Source organism: Podarcis cretensis (genome assembly GCF_951804945.1).
Source record: "Podarcis cretensis genome assembly, chromosome: 13".
Lineage (NCBI taxonomy): Eukaryota > Metazoa > Chordata > Lepidosauria > Squamata > Lacertidae > Podarcis > Podarcis cretensis.
Genome location: NC_137182.1, coordinates 31450666 through 31470662, shown reverse-complemented (window position 1 = coordinate 31470662; position 19997 = coordinate 31450666). Strand labels below are relative to the sequence as shown.

General features: G+C 40.4%; 3 protein-coding genes across 3 annotated transcripts; all 3 read right to left on the bottom strand.

The window, feature by feature from the left end:
- Positions 1-3908: 3908 nt before the first annotated feature.
- LOC307200155 (olfactory receptor 11L1-like) lies at positions 3909-4865 on the bottom strand (the record flags this gene model as incomplete). The annotated part of the gene is made up of 1 exon (XM_079948561.1): positions 3909-4865. One exon carries the CDS (start codon positions 4863-4865, stop codon positions 3909-3911), a length of 957 nt encoding a protein of 318 aa, XP_079804687.1.
- Positions 4866-9868: 5003 nt separating this feature from the next.
- Positions 9869-10693, bottom strand: LOC307201516 (olfactory receptor 11L1-like; the record flags this gene model as incomplete). Its single annotated transcript, XM_079950787.1, has 1 exon — positions 9869-10693. One exon carries the CDS (start codon positions 10691-10693, stop codon positions 9869-9871), a length of 825 nt encoding a protein of 274 aa, XP_079806913.1.
- A 3314-nt stretch (positions 10694-14007) lies between these two features.
- On the bottom strand, positions 14008-19646 carry LOC307201515 (olfactory receptor 6B1-like; the record flags this gene model as incomplete). Its single annotated transcript, XM_079950786.1, has 2 exons — positions 19623-19646; positions 14008-14838 (listed from the first exon to the last, which is right to left on the bottom strand). Exon 2 carries the CDS (start codon positions 14830-14832, stop codon positions 14008-14010), a length of 825 nt encoding a protein of 274 aa, XP_079806912.1. The 5' UTR covers positions 14833-14838; positions 19623-19646.
- Between the last annotated feature and the right edge of the window lie 351 nt (positions 19647-19997).

The window sequence follows — 19997 nt, the reverse complement described above, 5'->3', positions numbered from 1 at the left end:
AGCCCATCTGACCCCCCAAAATGTTTGCAATGATTTATTTCACCACACATCTCTACTAATATATTTTTTTAGAAACATGAACACTTTGTTTAAGGTACCGTATTTTTCGCTCTATAAGACACACTTTTCCCCTCCTAAAAAGTAAGGGGAAATGTGTGTGGGTCTTATGGAGGAAATGTAGGCTGTGCAGCTTTCACTGAAGCCAGAACAGCAAGAGGAATTGCTGCTTTTGCTGTGCAGCGATCCCTCTTGCTGTTCTGACTTCACTTACTGGAGAGGCACTGCACAGAGAGGGAAAGCTGCACAGTGCCCCTTCAGCAAAGCAGGAGGAGAAACGGAGCCCCTTCTGTTTCTCCTCCCGCTTTGCTGGAGAGGCGCTGCACAGAGAGGGAGAGCTGTGCAGCACCCCTTGCCTAATCCCCTTTTGAAGTCACCCAAGTTAGTAGCTGTCGCTCAGTCTTGTAGCAAGTTCTGTCTTTTAACCATACATTGTGCAAAGTTCTTTTTTTTTTTGTCTGTCCTGATCTCCTACCTAGCAGCTTCCTTGGATGTGTGCGGCGTGGGGTGTGTGTGATATAAGTATCTTCAAGGTTCAGGGTATCCTGATGAAACCCTTCGGTTGTTTATTAAATAGTTTAGTACAACATTTGATTCAGAATATTTTTTTCTTGTTTTCCTCCTCTAAAAATGAGGTGCGTCTTATGGTGGGGTGCATCTTATGGAGCGAAAAATATGGTATTGGTAATGGTAAAAGATGGTTAAGTCCAGTCAAAGGCGGCTGGGGTTTCAGTGCTCATCTTGCTTTCAGGCTGAGGGAGCTGGAGTTTGTCCACAGACAGCTTTCCAGGTCATGTGGCCAGCATGACTAAACCACTTCTGGTGCAATGGAACACTGTGATGGAAGCCAGAGTGCACAGAAATGTTGTTTATCTTCCCACCACAGTGATACCTATTTAACCACTTGCATTGGCATGCTTTCAAACTGCTAGGTAGGCAGGAGCAGGGACAGAGCAACAGAAGCTCACCCCATTCTGTGGATTTGAACTGCCAACTTTCTGATCGGCAAGCCCAAGAGGCTCAGTGGTTTATACTACAGCACCACCCGCATCCACTTTATCCATTAATATTGCTAAGTAGTACATACTATTCCAAAAAGTAAACTATATAAAATAGAAGAATCATTTCAAAATCATCAAAAAGCCTGCTGATATAAGAAAGTGTTTTGTCACATGCAAAAAGGTCAATAAAGAGGGTCCCTGTCTAAATCTCAGGCCAGGGGGTGTTTATGAGGCTTGGGCCTTGTAAATACATACATAAGTCTTTTGGATATGGAAGAGAGAGAAAAGACTGACTGTCACCCAAGAAGATGGTGGCAGATAAAGAGGGCTTAATTCTCCATAAAATCAGATCCCTACAATGGCTGGAGCCAATGAGCCAAGCAAAAAGAATGCATATTCTATGACACATGGAGTACAACTGATTAATCAGGTGTAAATCAGGAAAAGGTTGTTCCTTGTGGTGGCACTGTCAGTGATGTGTTTTACTAGTAGTCAAAGACATTCCTGTTTGCCTAAGCATTTATTATTTAACATTGTTGTACATTACTGTGAAACATTTTGTAAAAAGCAATATAAAATATATAAATTAAAAATCAGATAAACAAGCAACAACAACAAAAAATACCCCATTCACTGAGAGGACAGCAAAAATAAAACCAAAGAAAGGATGGAAGAAGCACAGGATTCAACAGTCTTGTATCATTTCCATAATGTTTCAGACTTGAAAAGCCTATTACAACATATAGCTGAGTTACATTTTACCTTAAGACACTGGGAGGCAACTGTGGAGGCCATCAGTGCCACAACCGGAACCATGTGATCAATAATGGGGAACCTATGGCTGTCCAGATGTAAGTCAAGGGTGGGGAAACTGTCACCTTCCACATGGACTTGTAGCGAAGCAGCATCTGTAGGGAGAGAAGTTCACCACTTCTGAGCCACAACAAAAATCACTTACACAGTGGTTGCTCTATCAGCACACCCTCTGTATCAACTGCTCCATCCCACTACCTCAAGGTGTGATTTCCCCTCCTAGTTTGAACATAATGCAGTAGGCAATGCTAGTTCAATGTATCAGTGTGCCTAGAGTATTTGTTTTTCCCATAAGGAAGGGAGGGAAATAGAGTCCAAGTTGGCGGATCAATTACTTAAGGGGCCACTAAGTATATGGAATCAGATATAGAACACAAAAGTCCTAGCTGACATGCTAAAAAGACACAAATGCAATTCCATTGACATGTCTCTCTTCAAACATAACAGCCATTTGGTTTTTAGTCATTTGACTCCTAGTCCAAGAGAGAATAGATTGACTGATGCCATTTTAAATCTTCATTTTTACATCTTTTAACTCAAACTAGAAACTAAATACAAAGAAATTTAAATTGGCCTGAAACTACGTCCAACAACTTCATTCATATTCTGGACCAGATCACTGATTTCATGCTAAAGTGCTCCTTTCGAGGAGTTCTTACCTTAAAGCCACAACACACTAGATGGCTGAAGAGTTGGTTTTGCTTCATCTTAGAATGCAAAGTACTTGTAAAAGAAAGGAAATAAATGCACTTTCTGCTGCTCTTCAGTGCACTCTATCTTTTGAATTCATATTGTATCATGTATTCCATGAAAATTTGGCAATCCTCTGTAATAATGAAAAGATTATTGTCTCTGCTTGAACTGTGCAGCCATTGCTGCATATAACCAATTTATGCCTTATATAACCATCTAAATCTATCACTGCATCTGAAAAGTCTCACTGGGAAAGGAGTATGCAAGAGTAAAAAAAACAAAAACAAAAAACCTATCAAAATCATATGGGAAACCAAGGACTCCACAATGATTAATGAGTTTTCTGCATTCTGAGAAATCCTTTGTAGATTTCCTCAGACCAAGAGCCCTGGAGAAATCATTGCACCATCTGAACTAGGATTCAGGATTTTAGCTGATATATGTTCATTTGTTCTGTCCTTTTGTATGTTTCAAATGTCTGGCAGCAGGGAGAGTACCACTCTGTCAATATCAGCTTTTCTCAATCTTGGGTCCCCAGATGTTGTTGGACTACAACTCCAGTCATCCCTGATCTCTGGTCCTGCTAGCAAAGGATGATGTGCATCAGCATCTGGAGTCCTAAGGTTATGAAAGTCTGATCTAGATGTTCTAATCAGAATAGTGATAGCCATGTGCTGGTAACAAGACAAACTAGCTCCAGTTTTTGTCAAGGGTGGGCATAGAAACAATTCTGAAGTTGCCTTTCCTATCCAATTACTGTTCTGCAAGCAATCCCATTTAATTTCCTTATGAGAATTATTATAAGGAGATGATGGAATGGCTTCTTAAGATGTAGCAACATTCCTGGGGAGAGGACAGATCACATACAAAATGGGAGTACTAGGAGAAATTAATAAAATGCAGATAATTTTTTGTCAGGTTTTTTTAAAAAAACGAATGTGGAGAGGTGGAGACCTGAATATAAGAGTGGGGGGTGGGGGTGATGAGAAAAGTAAATAAACTAAAATTGAAAGGTTCATCAATCCCATGAATGTGGGCAGTGGAATGCTGATTTGAATAGAAAGTTCCTAAACAAAAATATATAATGTAGCTGAAAGGTTTTCTGATAGTTGTGTTAGAATTTGAATTTCTGTCAACTTAAACACAAACAGGAAGTCTACAAATATGATTGCAAAACAGAATGATTTCTGGGCCTTGCCTCCGAAACAAACATTGACAAAATGCATTAAGATTTCTTTCTTTATTCAATAGCTTAAAACATCAACATCATGGAAACAAAGAGGTTTCCACCTTGTTTCCCACACTTTAGAGGTAAAAGAGTTATCCTGGTTTTTCTTCTGAATTTTAATAAATTCTATTGAACATTTTAAAGAGTGTTTTCTTTATGGCTTCCTTCACTTCTTTGTTCCTCAAACTGTATACAAGGGGGTTGACTAGGGGAGTGAGCAATGTGTAGAACAGAGAGAATACTTTCTTCAAGTCACTCAATGAATTCATGTTTGGTAAGATATAGACTATCATCAGGGAGCCATAGAAGCAAGCAACCACAGTCAGGTGAGAGGAGCATGTAGAGAATGCCTTTTGTTTACCAGTGGTGGATGCAATTCTTAAAATGCTGTTGATGATGAAGGCATAAGATGTAAGTGTTATTAGAAAGGAAGGCAGGATGCCTATACAGGAGACAATAAAGGATGCAATTTCAACAAAATATGTATCATCACAGGAGAGTCTTATCATTGGGATCAAATCACAGAAGAAATGATTGATTTCATTTGGTCCACAGAATCTTAGTTGAGATATCAAAAATATTATAAGACTGATACTCAGTGATCCACTGATCCATGATGCAGTGATTAGCATGATGCAGATTCTGCTATTCATCAGCAATGTGTAATGCAATGGTTTGCAAATTGCTAAATAGCGATCGTAAGACATCACTGCTAGAAAATAGCATTCTGTAGCTGCAAGATAACCAAAGAAATACAGCTGGGCAAAGCATCCGTTAATTGAAATGGTTCTGTCCCCAGTCAGAAAACTGACCAGCATCCTTGGCATGATGGTTGAGCTGTAGCAAGTCTCCAGGAAGGACAGGTTTCCCAGGAAGAAATACATGGGTGTGTGAAGATGCTGATTGAGGACTACTAGAATAATAATGAGAATGTTTCCAGCCATGGTCACAAGGTAGATAGGAAGAAAAAGTATGGAAAACAATGTCTGTAAGTCCTCACTATTAAAGTCCAAGAGGATGAATGCCACAGGAGCTGTTTGATTTTCCTCTTCTGAGTTGACATCTAAGTTCATCTAAATAATTGCAATAAAAATTAAGAAATATTTAGGCTGAACTATTTGATTCATTTGTTGTTTTAATTCAGCATATGCTCAAAGATATGAAAGTATGTTTGAGTGTATCTTTAATTATGGTTGCATTGCTGTACACACTTATTAGGGTATAAGCCCTATTGAATTATACAGTGGTACCTCGGGTTAAGAACTTAATTCATTCCAGAGGTCTGTTCTTAACCTGAAACTGTACTTAACCTGAAGCACCACTTTAGCTAACGGGGCCTCCTGCTGCCGCCGCGCCTCCGGAGCACAATTTCTGTTCTCATCCTGAAGCAAAGTTCTTAACCCGAGCTACTATTTCTGGGTTAGCGGAGTCTGTAACCTGAAGTGTATGTAACCTGAAGCGTATGTAACCCGAGGTACCACTGTATTACACTTTGGAATCATGCTTAGGATATGTAATTCAGCCAATCACATTTTAGGTATATTACAGTAGTGAAAACAATAATCCAAATAGTGCAATGTGTACATGTTGGCCTGAGGAAAAAAACCTGCTGTGATATTTCTAGTGTTCTAAATCTGAAGCAGCCATTGTCTGTTCTTCAGATGTTGTTGGACTCTAATTCTTATCAGCTCCTCTCTCCCCCCACCAGCATAGTCAATGATGAGAAATGATGCAGGTCAGCGGGGGAAAGAAAGTCCACTTTAAGAATGGGCTGCACAGAGGGCATTTTGCATAGGTGCATCCAAATCAGGGTAGCATTGCTGCTTTTGCATTCTTTTACTGATGTCTATTAAGGTAGCCAGTGAAGCAGCACTAAAGAAGAGAACAGAAGGGGGGCTAAATTTCCATTAAAACTGCATAATCTAATTTCTATGTAATTTTGAAATGAATGGAGAAAGAATCAATAGGTGGCCAGTATCTCTGTACGGTCCACTTTCTGGAAGCTAAGTGCTCATGGGCAACTTCGAAGTTCCTGTCCTCCCTTCTTACAGTCATTTATTCTTAAGCCTTGAACCAGAGTGTCCTTCAAATAGATAAATGATGGACCTATGTAAACTAGGACCCTTGGCCACACTAGCTAACTTTCTGCATGGGAATTATAGGTTGCAGACTCCTAAGAAATCATAGAATCATAGAATTGACTCTAGTTGTGACCATGGGGGTCATCTAGTCCAACTTCCTGCAATGCAAGAATCGTCCACCCAATATGGGGCAAAAATAAAGCAGAAAGTGAGTTCCAAATTTCAGTGGCATCTTGGCTTATTTCCTTTATGTCTCAGTGAAGACAATCCATCAGAGCACTTTGCTGGAGCTTGGTCTCAGCTCCTGCCAACCTAGCAGTTTGAAAGCATGTCAAAGTACAAGTAGATAAATAGGTACCATTCCGTTCCAGCAGGAAGGTAAACGGCGTTTCTGTGCGCTGCTCTGGTCTGCCAGAAGTGTCTTAGTCATGCTGGCCACATGATCCGGAAAAACTGTCTGCGGACAAATGTCTGCTCACTCGGCCAGTAAAGCGAGATGAGTGCTGCAACCCGAGTCATTCGCGACTGGCCTTAACTGTCAGGGGTCCTTTACCTTCACATATGAGAAAATATATGCGTCTGGTTCTGAATCAGGTGATAAAGAGTTTTCAGGTGTCATTACCTTAAAGCCAGAATGCCCTCAAAAGTTGATTGCTTGTTGTTTTTCCTATTACAAAAAAATTCTGGATAATGGACTTCATTGAACAAACAGTTTCTTTAGCACATAACAACTCTCAAATTTATGAGAGGGGACAATCTTCCAACTAGGGACAATCCTCCAAAAAAATCAATCTATCTGAAAGGTTTTGAAACTTCTTTTATAATAAATATGTAGATAGCTGTCTTCTTCAGAGGTGTCATCCATTACTGAATATAATCTATAACATAAATTAACTTCTCAGTTCAATTTATAAATCAGAAAAATCTCACTGGAATATGAACACGGAGAAGAAAACACAGATAGCACAAAGGGAAATCAATGATTCCCCTTTGATTTCTGGCATATTCTCTTGGGCGATCTGCAGTGAATTCCATGAAGAAATCTGTTCAAAACTCACACCATCCAATTTAGATCAGGATTCCATCTATGTGAGATCTGTTATTTTTTATGCAATCCAGGTTGCTCAAACCAGGCAGAAACTACTGATCATTCTGCATGTTTAAGATATTTGCTTTACCTTTTTATTTATTTTACTTGCCACTATTCATATCCCCCCCCCAAAAAAAAACCCAATTGGATGACCATACACTATTGTTCAAACATACATATAGCATACACACAGCCCGTACCTTCAGATAATCCATGCAGATAATCCGAGGAAGGAAGTTATTGCCCTGTTTGTGCTCATGGAAAGAGGGAGTTGATTGTGATTTGAGGACCCGATCCCTGCTGGGGGAATGAAGACACGTGGACACAGTATATTAGGTTAATGGGCAAGAAAAGGCCACAACTTTATTGATTACAGCATGTGAGAAGATATTGGCTTAGGCATTGGACCATAGCAAATTTGACTCCACCCACTCGGAGAGGGGTGAATCTGATGAGGGGTTAACCACCAGTAGGGGAAGCCTGTTGATGCCAATACAACTATAAGCTCTCCCCTTATGTCACCGAGGGTCGTGCCATGGCCCCCCGCCACACAGGGCATCGGACAGGATCCACGACCGCCGAATTCCTTTAACGGAATACCCATAAGTGAAGGGGTAGGCGATGGCCACACCTTGCCCTTCCATACACCAACAACACATTCCAATGCCTAACTGCCAAATACCAATAAAGTTGTGACGATTGCTACGAGGTAGGTGAAAAAAACCAAGAGGCTGGTGCCAATTTGCCAATTGTAAAAAGCTCCTACCAGGCCCCCTGGGCAACCAGGGCGACCAACCATGGGTCCATAGCAAGGTCGAGCAAGAAGCGACGCCCTAAAGGGAGTGGTGGGTGGGTGACTTGTGGAAAATCTGAAGTACAATGGTGGGGGAGCTGGCGTGGCTGCATTTGAGCAGCTAAACCACACACCCCACGGTGGCACCCGATTTTGTGTCCAACTGGGAGGCTTGGCACACAAGCGATGATGAGAGGGCAGGGGGCAGAATGCCTCCTTCGTGACGCGGGAATCGTCTCCCGCTCACAATCCCTCCCCTCCTGAAGGAGGAGAGGCTTTATCAGATAGGAAATTATTTCCACCACCATCACAGTAGTGGGTTTTATCTACTGCAGCACCATAACTGGGAATTAACATCATTCAGTCACAGTTTCTAAATTTCCCAGTCATAGCTTCAGTTTTCCAAAATTCCACATCAGTTTACAATTTAATTTTAAGAAGTCTTATTGACAATAGAACTTGTGGACATCCTATGAAACTGATTGTTTAAAGATTGAGGAGAAATAAAAGAAATCACTTCTTTATGCAGTGCGTAGTTGCCTGCTTCCACAGGATGTGATGATACCCACCAACATGGATGGCTTTAGAAGAGAATTAGACAAATTCATGCTCTGCCTTGGAGGCAGCAATGCTTCTGAATACCACTTGCTGGAAAACATAGGTGAGGTGAATGCTGTTGTGCTTGAATCTTGCTTGGTGGATTCCTACAGCCTTCTAGTTGGCCATCGTGAGAAGAGGATGCTGGACTAGATGCCAAAGGCCTGACGCAGCAGGCTCTTCTTAAAATTATTGAGAATTACTCAAAATACAAACATTTTTCTATGCAATTGTCTCTAACATACACATATTTGCAAATAAATTACCCCTAACATAATGCATATTTTCACTAATATACGCCTTCTTGTATACATTATGTGACGTCAGAAGTGCATTGCAAAATTCAAAGAAGGGAGGATTTTTAAAGATGGCTATGTTTTGGTTCATGTATTATTTCAGAAAGGGTGAATTTGGTAAGTTCACATTGAAATGAGAATCAAAATGAATTATTCCCTCATTAAAATTGTGGGACTTTTGAGAGCCAGAAATTAATTTCTTCAGGTCTTGCATCAACCCTTCAAATTTGGGTTTCATTCACCTCTTCCCTAACTCTAAAAGCCCCAAATCTTAGAAGTCCATTAAGAATTTCCATAAAGTGCCTATGAATAGTTCAAAGTCTGTGTGTGTGTGTGTGTGTGTGTGTGTGTGTGTGTGTGTGTGTGTGTGTTCCTTACCCTAACAGAATGGAGGGAACAGACTCTTGAACCCATTGTCAACAAGGAGTTTGGTATTATCCATCAGCACTCTTTTTAAGTCTTTAGCAATTTCCCTTCCATTTTCAGAACCACCTATTTTTCTATTTTCAACCATTTGCATGCTCTCACATTATTTGACCTCTCAGTTACTTCTCTGATATGTGTAGGTGCCTGTGTATTTTGTTATGAAAGATTATTGTATTATTTCAGAATCACTTAAAAGTTCTTATTCATACTAATTCTCTTCTTTTGTTTTACACTTAACAGTTGACAGACCTTACCCTTTCTGACCACACATATTGTCAACAAATGATGTGCATTTGTTGCCTGCTTGGAATTACACATTGATCCTTCCTGCAGTCAAAAAGTCAATAGCAATCTGTCTATGCCCCTAAACTTCCTGTTTCTTAGCTGCCAAAAGCCAGCTTGAATTGCATCACATATGATAGGCATTTAGAATTCTGGAGTTATATGTTACATACTTGGGAACTATCATAGTGCCTGAAACTCTGGAGTCTATATTGGTAACCTTCCTTTGTTATTTCTGGGAAATTTTGTGACGTGCTGTGAGATTGTTTCTTTCTTTCATTGCAAAACACAGCATTCAATAACCAATATGAAACCAATGCTGCATTCAATAACCAATATGAAACCAAAGTGTAAAATTCATGTCAAGTAAAATTATTTTTTTCAAATTTCTTCCTTGATAAACAAACAGAGGCAAAATACATTAATTAATTACATTAATGACCTGTTTTTGTAAGCATTCATATTGTGAAGCCAATGCAGTCAATGTTCTCCACACTTTTTGACCTGAATTCTAATCAGTTCTGTGAAGCAGCTTGAAAGTTTTCTTTGCTGCATCCTTTACCTCCTTGTTCCTCAAACTGTATATAATGGGGTTGACCAGTGGGGTGAGCAGAGTGTAGAACAGAGAAAAAAGTTTTTTCAAATCACTCAGTGAACTCATATTTGGTAAGACATAGACAATCATCAGCGAACCATAGAAGCAAGCAACCACAGTCAGGTGAGAGGAGCATGTAGAGAATGCCTTTTGTTTACCAGTGGTAGATGGGTTTCTTATAATGTTTTTGATGATGCCAACATAGGACGATATGGTTATTAGAAGAGGTGGCAGAGTGCCTATAGAGGAGATGATGAAAGCTGTCATTTCAACTAAATCAGTCTTATCGCAGGAGAGTCTTATCACAGGGGTTAAATCACAGAAGAAATGATTGATTTTGTTGGGACCACAGAATCTCAGCTGAGATACCAAAAATATTATGATGCTGATACCCAATGAGCCAGTGATCCAAGACCCAGCAATGAGCATGATGCAAATTCTGCCATCCATGAGCATCACATAATGCAGTGGCCTGCAAATTGCTAAGTAACGATCATAAGACATCACTGCTAGAAAGTAACATTCTGTAGCTGCAAGAAACCCAAAGAAATATAGCTGTGCGAAGCATCCATGAACAGAAATGGTTCTGTCCCCAGTCAGAAAACTGACCAGCATCCTTGGCATGATGGTTGAGCTGTAGCAAGTCTCCAGGCAGGACAGGTTTCCCAGGAAGAAATACATGGGTGTGTGAAGATGCTGATTGAGGACTACTAGAATAACAATGAGGATGTTCCCAGCCATGGTCACAAGGTAAATAGGCAGAAACAGTATGGAAAATAAAACCCACAGATCTTCATTATTAAAGTCCAAGAGGATAAACATTATGATCTCTGTTTGATTTCCATCTCTATCACTGTTTTTCAGTTGCATCTAAATAAATAAGACATTATTAGGAAAGAATTCGACTTGAGCATTTGATTCTGGATTCACTTTAATTCATAGGATTATATCAATGACATGCTAAAGGATGGTAGCTTGTACACAACCCGCATTTAAGCAAACAAAACTCTCTGTATTGGGTTACATCACAGCACTGACAACAGCGATCCAAATATGATATCATTGACACAAGCTATCCTCTGCTATTTTTATAGAGACTCTCCTCCCTGAAAGAGAGGGGAGTGGTTGTGGACGGGAGCCCGAGCACCGCTCCTAGCAGGGGGCGTTGCCCCCTGCCTCCAGCTCACCTGGCTGGCACTCACGCCCCCCCCGGTGGCTGTCCAACCAGGTGCCATGGGGGGGCGTGTCCAGCAGCCTTTATGCTGCAGTGCCAGCCTCCCCCCCGGCCTCATTTCTCTTTGTCGTCCTGGGCGAGTCACCCACCCTCCACTCCCTTTGAGTTAGGGCTTAGGTCATTGGCCTTGCTATGGACCTTAGGTTGGTCGCCCCGGTTGCCCGGGGGGCCTGGTAGGAGTTTTTCCATTTGGCATTAGGCTTTTTGGTTTTTTCGCCTACCTCGTAGCAATCGTCACAACTTTTTGGTGGTATTGGTGGGTAGGTTAGGCATTGGAATAATGTGTTGTGGTGTGTCGAAGTGCTAGGTGTGGCCATCGCCTATGCCTTCAATTTTTAGGGGTATTCCGTTAATGGAATCTGGTGGTCGTGTATTCCGTCCGAAGCCTGCTTGGCGGGAGGCCATGGCACGACCCTCGGTGACATCAGGGGTGAGCCTATAGTTGGATTAGCATCAACAGGTGATGAACCCCTGGTGAATAAACCCACTTGTTTCGCGATCCAATGCCTAAGCCAATACCTTTTCATTGCTGTAATCAATAAAGTTGTGGCCTTTTCTTGCCCATTAACCTTATATCACGTGTCCCTGTGTCTTCATTTTACTTCGCAGGGGTCGGGTCCTCGAACCACAATCAAATCTCTGACACACTTACAGTGTAATCCAATCCAATACATATCTACTCTTAAGCAAATCACTTTGAATTCAATGTCAATTTGTGCAACAGTCAGTAGAGCTTCTAATCCAAAGACAAATCCAGAACAATCTGAGCCACTAGGTGGATGGGAGGGGCTGCATAAAGCTTTTGGGGAAGTATATTCCTTAGTTTCTGAGAGCTACAGGTTTTTGTTTTTTAAAAAACAAAACAAAACACTGAAATCCTATGTTCACTTAACTTGGGGTAAGTCTCACTGCAGTTAGCGAAACATACTATTGTAGAAACCTATAGAAGATTTTGCCTGGAAGAGTTTCATGTTCTCCTTACCTTAAAGCCAGAATTCACCAGATTCCAGATGAATTATGAGTTTTCCTCTGATTTACCCAAAATTGTAGATCATGGAAATAAATGCACAAGTATCATTATTTCCACAGGCATCAACTTAATGTATGTCCTGCTAGCAACAGTCCTACATCCAGTATGTTTCAATATATATCTGGAAGATTTTGTGGCCATCTAGTGCTGCTCTGAAAATGTGGGTTATGGATATGTGGATATGGGTTAGCTACTGCTGAATATCATCAATCTATAGCTTAAGTTAATATTCACATCTATCCATCTGCTTGTAAAATCTCAAAGGAGAATGAACACAGAGGAGACACCCGACTCATGAGGGAAATTAGTGGCACTCCTGTGTCTACTGTCAAAGCTTTTTCCTGGTAAATCACTGGTGGATTTGTTGAGATCAAAGAAACTACCAGTTCTCTAGTAATGAGGAGCAACATAAAAAAATTGTTTTGTGAACAGCAGGCTCCCTCTTCACCTTGTCCCGTGGGGGGGCACCCTGTGCGCCTGCCCCGGGCAGTGGGACCTTATACTCTACCACTGCTGTGAACACAATTTGTTTAAGCTAAATTTGTTTGAGGTAATTATATTTCATCAAATTTGTTTAAGCTTTGTTTAAGATTGATTAAAACATACAATATGAAGGGTTTATTTATAGTGTATTGGTTCAAGACAGGAAATGGGGGATGTTAAAAAATAGAAAAATGATTTTTTTATTTCCATGTTGAATTGGGCTAAGGCTGATCAACTATAGTGCCTGTTCCTTTGTCTCTGAAACCAGCAAAAATGAATTAAAAAAAATGTGTTCAGGTGTGAAAATATTTGCCACATATACACAGACTCTTACACACAAAGCCCTTCTCTTCAGATAATCCATGCAGATAATAGGGTTGATACTACTCTACTCCCTTTTCACTCAGAAAATGATGAGATGACCAGAGAAATAGTGATTTTCATGTTCATCAGCTCCACCTGTCTCAGCAGTATGAAAAGGAATGAACGAAACATTCAGTTTTTGTTTCTCTCAGTTTCTCATTTTTCCATTCTTAACTCGTGGCCAAAGAAGTTTGTATTTTAAAAGCAGAACAAATAATATGTACTCATGAAAATGCTTAAGAATTGTAGTGTGACTCTCTCTAAATAAACACATTTTTTGCATACAATCTTCTCTGACATAACATATTTTTGCAAAGCACTTCCCCCTAATATAACAAACATTTCCATCTTAATTTTACTAGTGTATGTCTTTTGTACATATTACTTGCTGAAAGGCCTGCATGGCAAAATTTGGAGATGTGCTGATTTTGAAAGACAGCTACTTTTTAAAATGTTGCAGTTAGGTGTATATGTTGCATTTTGGGGAGGACCATAGTTCAGTGGTTGTACGCAGGAAATCCCAAGTTCAGTTCCTGGCATCTGCTCGTAAGTCTTGCAGAGAGTCCTGCCTGAAATTGTGGAGAGCTGCCATCAGTCAGTATTGGCAACACAGTGGAACAATGGGCTGATGACATATGATTCAGATTCCTCTTTTTTTTTTTAGGTAGTTTTATGATGCACTGCGAGGTTTCTCTTGTTGTAAATCACAACCACAAGGATAAACCACAAGAATAAATCAAAGGATTATTTATATAATCCTTTCTCTTGATGCTGGACTCAATACCAATATGAAGCTAAGCTATATAATTCAAACAAGGTCGAACTCCTGCTTTGATAAAGAAGTCAGGTGCAAAATATGTTAATTAATCAGAATCAGTCCCAGTAAAACATTGACATCATAAAGCCAATAGCATCAGTGGTCTCCTCCACATTTTTACCAGAAATTTAGTGAGCTCTCTGAAGCAGCTTGAAAGTTTTCTTTGCTGCATCTTTTACTTCTTTGTTCCTCAGACTGTACACAAGGGGATTGACCAGAGGGGTGAGCATAGTGTATAACAAAGATAATAGTTTCTTCAGGTCCATTAAGGAACTCATGTTTGGTAAGACATAGACTATCATCAGGGAGCCATAGAAGCAAGCAACCACAGTCAGGTGAGAGGAGCATGTAGAGAATGCCTTTTGTTTACCAATGGTGGATGGGATTCTTAAAATGCTTTTGATAATGCACACATAAGATGACACAGTTATTAGAAGAGGAGGTAGTGTGGCTAAAGAGGAGACAATGAAGGCTGTCTGTTCAACCAAATCTGTCTCATTGCAGGAAAGTCTTACCATGGGGGTGAAATCACAGAAAAAATGATTGATTTTGTTGGGCCCACAGAATCTTAGCTGAGATACCAAATATATTAGGACACTAATACCCAGTGATCCACTGACCCATGATCCAACAATAAGCATGATGCAAATTCTTCCATTCATGAGCATTACATAATGCAGTGGCTTGCAAATTGCTAAATACCGATCATATGACATCACTGCTAGGAAGTAACATTCTGTTCCTGCAAGACACCCAAAGAAATACAGCTGTGCAAAGCATCCATGAACAGAAATGGTTCTGTCTCCAGTCAGAAAACTGACCAGCATCCTCGGCATGATGGCTGAGCTATAGCAAGTCTCCAGGCAGGAGAGATTTCCCAGGAAGAAATACATGGGTGTGTGGAGGTGCTGATTATTCACCACTAATAGAATAATGAGGATGTTTCCAGCCATGGTCACAAGGTAGATAGGTAGAAACAACACAGAAAATAAAACCTGCAGATCTTCATTATTAAAGTCCAAGAGGATGAATGTTATGGGCTCTGTTTGATTTCCATCTCCCTCATTGCTCTTTATTGACATCTGGGGGAGAAAACCAGGCAATATTGAGAAAAACATTGACATGTATATATGACCAGGGGGTTTTGTCAACCAGAAGTCACTGGAACTCAGTTCCGGCCCCTCTCAGGTGGGCACCATTGCCATTATAAGACAGCAAGGGAGGCATTCATGGTGAGTTCCGGCACCTCTTTTTCTAGAACAAATAGCACTGTATATGACAGAGGGTTCACCTTAAGTGAAACACAAATTGAATTACAATGGTAATGGCTAGGGCTGTGCAAAGGATTGGACTGAGATTTAAATCCAGAGCTAAATATGACCTATTTGGAGAGATCCAGGCTTCAACTGAGTTGGGTTGGAGAAACTGTGGATCCCTTTGTCCTGGGCTGTCAGGGAGTGGAGTTTGAGGCAGGAAAGATACACTGTCATGAGGCAGAAAAAGGAGAAAGAGCAAAAAAAAAAAAAAACCATTTGGCAGCTACATTTTTGACAGAATGTATCTGTGTGAGGTGGGCAGGTTGATGGATTTCTCCTTCTTCCTGCTTGGCCTCTCCTCCTTCCTGCCCTCTAAAGTGGCATAGCACAGGATCAAACTCCCTCTGTTATGAGCTCTTAACCAGGAAATTCTTTACCTCACACAGTTCTGATCACTAGGTTTTTTGTGAGAGGCTTGCCTTGCTTGTAGGGAAGCTGCTTGTGAAGGAACAGCACCATACATGATTGGCTCCTCCTGCTTAATAGCTGGGAAGTGGGAGAATCTGATCCTTCACAGTGCTGGTGCTTTCCTTCCCAACTGCATTTTTAAGATGTATGTTGACTCTTTGTTAAATGCAGCAGGGGTAAGTAGTTTCCAGGTTGACCCAAGGCAAATTGGCTCTATCTGGGAGCCAAAGATTGCAGCTGATTGAACATATATAGGTTCATGGTGAAAGAGTTGCCTGGGCTTCTTAAATTAAAACCTGAACAGCAGGGCATGAGAATTCAGGCAGGAAGGAGAGGCAGGCATGAGAAAGGAGGAGGAGGAAGCATAAAATGGAGGGACGTACTAGGCAGCTGCATCTTCAAGAGACAAGGTATGGATGCAACCTCTAACTTTTCCTGCCAGGCCTCTACTTCTTGCTGACCCTTGAAGCAGCACTGCACAGAGCTGGATCTTCCCATTTAACAACTCTCAACCAGGAAATCTGGAAGCTGTTCAGTACTAGTTGCTTTTCTTACCTTAAAGCCAGAACAAACCAGATCCGTGAAGAATTATGGGTTTTCCCCTCTGCATTTCACCAAAATGTGTCTCATGGAAAAAATTGCACAAGCATCATTTCTGCACAACCAACACATGTCAGATCTTGAATCTATGTCTTGTTAGCAACTGTTCTGCATCTAGTAGTTTCAAGTATACATCTGGAGGATTTCCCTGAAGTCTTGGAAATCTGATGCTACACTGAAAATTTTGATGCATCTCTTCTTGATATTTGTCAGCTCTTGCAAGATGCAACCATTCTATAGTTTATGTAAGCATCCAAATCTATTACTCTGCTTGCAAAATCTCAATGGGAAATCAACACAGAAAAGTCAATGCCTAAATCATAAGGGAAATTAGTGGTTCTCCTAACACTATATCCATAACTTCCTTCCTTGCAAATCCCTGATGGATTTGTTTAACTCAAGGGAACCCTGTGATATCTTAAGCTCAAGGACAGTTTAGTAAAGGTAAAGGTAAAGGTACCCCTGCCCGTACGGGCCAGTCTTGACAGACTCTGGGGTTGTGCGCCCATCTCACTTAAGAGGCCAGGGGCCAGCGCTGCCTGGAGACACTTCCGGGTCACGTGGCCAGCGTGACATCGCTGCTCTGGCGAGCCAGAGCCGCACACGGAAACGCCGTTTACCTTCCCGCTGGTAAGCGGTCCCTATTTATCTACTTGCACCCGGAGGTGCTTTCGAACTGCTAGGTTGGCAGGCGCTGGGACCGAGCAGCGGGAGCGCACCCCGCCGCAGGGATTCGAACCGCCGACCTTTCGATCGGCAAGTCCTAGGCGCTGAGGCTTTAACCCACAGCGCCACCTGCGTCCCTTCAAGGACAGTTTAGAAATCCATAAATAAGCATGCTACCAAAAAAAAAAAAATGTTAGATATCATAATTTATAAAAACCTTTCTGGGTTATCCAAAGCTGAGATTCTGTATTCTGACTAAGTGATATCTGCCCATTTCATTCTCCATAATATAAATTGGAATACTGGTTTATATGATATGAATGAGCCTTCTAGGCTAGCATAGTGAGACTTCCAGGGCTGCACCATGTTCATACAGGACCACTATTCAGCATGCCAATTAGAAATTTCATTCTCTCTCCATTAGGAATAGTTTATATCTAGTAGTGTTGGTTTTTCTTTGTAGTCTTATTGATTTTATTTCCATGCTTTTTACTTGATTACTAGTTAGTTTGGTCTTTGCCATGGCAAAAAGAAAGGCACCAAAGTGGAGGAAAGATGAAATACTACATTGTAAAGTCACATGGCCACTGGCTGGCTAAATATGGACATACAACTTTGTTCCATTTGAATCTTTGTGCCAGGGACTGGCTGGATGAGGAAGAGCTAAGTAAGGGAGTTAGGAGAGCAGAAAGTGAGAGAAACTCAGTGACCCATACGGCAGACAAATGGAACAGTTATCAAGAAGTGTCTCAGCACAAAACAGTACAGAGGCAGAGTAGGAGGGACAGCTTTGTTTCACATTACTCCTACTTGATTCTTAAAGAAAACTGACTGCCATCCTTGGCATGATGGTTGAGCTGTAGCAAGTCTCCAGCCAGGATATGATTCCTTGGAAGAAATAAATGGGTGTGTGAAAATACTGATCAAGAATTACCAGAATAATAATAAAGATGTTTCCAGCCATGGTTGCAAGTTAGATATGTAGAAACAATATAGAAAACAAAACCCAAATATCTTCATTATTCAACTATAAGAATGAAATTTATGGGCTTTGATTGATTTTGCTGTTTCTCATTGCTTTTCAGTTGCATCTAAATAAATCATACAGAATCTAGAAAAAAATAGACTTGAATATATGATGCTGAAGTCACTTTGGAAGGTAATATCAAGGACATATAAAATGATTGTGGTTTGCATATGACACATTTTAGAGATACATACAAAAATATGCTTTGATACTTTTAGCACTACTTTTTCCTGTAAGGGAAAAAGATGGGAGATGATGGATAGATAGATAGATAGATAGATAGATAGATGATAGATAGATAGATAGATAGATAGATAGATAGATATAGAAATGAATAGCTCTACACCACAAGAATGGGTTTCAAAGCTTTACTGGACACAGCCTTATGATATTTACAAAGAAACATAACAAAATACAAAGTAACACATAGCTCTTTAACAGCAAGCAATGTGGTCCCATCTTCTTTTAAGTCCTTCATACAATTCCAAAAAGTTTCCTCTTTCTAGTGCCAGATAGATCCTAAGCAACTTGCTTCCATCAGCATCAGAGCTTAGCCACTTGTGCCTAATGCAAACTTTTCTTGTAAAATGTTTTCAAACACAATGCCTACAAAAAATGCATTTTATGCGTATTAAACTTACACCTTAAACCATTTTTACAATGAAGACAATATAGTAGCATACTAAAAACTGAGAGGAAATAGAAACAACTCAGACTTGGATTGGTTACAGATCAACCAATTGAACGATCTTCTGAGAATTCAAGTCAACAGCAACTTTACTAATCCAAGCAACAGTATTGAATCAGGATGATACAGGGAGGAGATTGGCATCCACAATGTCCAAACAGCAGTTGCACCAGTGCTTATTTCTGGTATTCTTCGATATCAATGAATACAAGAACAAAACCCAAATTGGCACAATGCTTTTCTAAGAATATCCTTTACATCTTTGTTCCTTAGGCTGTATATGAAGGGATTAGCCATTGGAGTTAGAATTGTGTACAAGAAGGAGAAAACCTTATTTAGATCTTTGAATTTACCACTTGTTGGTAAGATGTAGACAAACATTAAAGATCCATAGAAAACTGAAACAACAGTGAGATGAGAAGAGCAAGTGGAAAAGGCCTTTTGCCTCCCAGTCATAGATGGGATTTTTAGGATTGTACTGATGATAAAAATGTAAGATGTTACAGTTATGAGAAATGTGGGTAGAATTCCAATGGATGATGTTATGAATGCTGCAGTTTCAATAACCCGGGTATCACTGCAAGACAGTCTTACTACAGGTGTAAAATCACAAAAGAAATGGTCAATTTGATATTGACTGCAGAAAGTGAGCTGGGTCAACAAAGATGTTAAGATGGTTATAAGCAGCGATCCAATTAACCAGGATACTGAAACCAGCAGGATGCATGTTCTGTTGTCCATAAGCGTGACATAATGCAATGGTCTACATATGGCTAGGTAGCGATCATATGACATCACTGCCAAGAGGTAACATTCAGTAGCTCCCAAGGTGGAAAATATATGCATCTGTAGGATGCAGCCCACAAAAGAAATGGTCTTGTCTCCTGTAAGAAAACTATTCAGCATTCTTGGTAAGATAGTTGAGGTGTAGCATATTTCCACAAAGGACAAATTTGACAGAAAGAAATACATGGGAGTGTGAAGGTGCTGCTCAGCCATGACAAGTGCAACTATGAGGAGATTACCAGACAGAGTCACAATATAGGTGACTAGAAATAACAAAAAGAGGAGTATATTCAAGTTCTCAACATTCCTAAATCCAAGGAGAATGATTTCGGTGATACCTGTTAGGTTTTGCCATTCTGAGTTTTTCAAATGCTGCATCTATAGATAGGAAGTAATATACTGAGTAATTGAAAAAATAGGTTTCCACACCCATCCCCACACTTGAATTAAATAACCATCACACAACACACATACACCATTGTGCCATATACACGTCTTTTTGAGCAGGGCCATTTTAAAGCAGCACTTGCATTGGTTTTGCTGCATCTCTTGACAAGTTGCTATGTGATATGTTTGTTCACTTCTCATGGGCTGCAGAAAATCTGCAGAAAATTCTTGGCTCAGAAG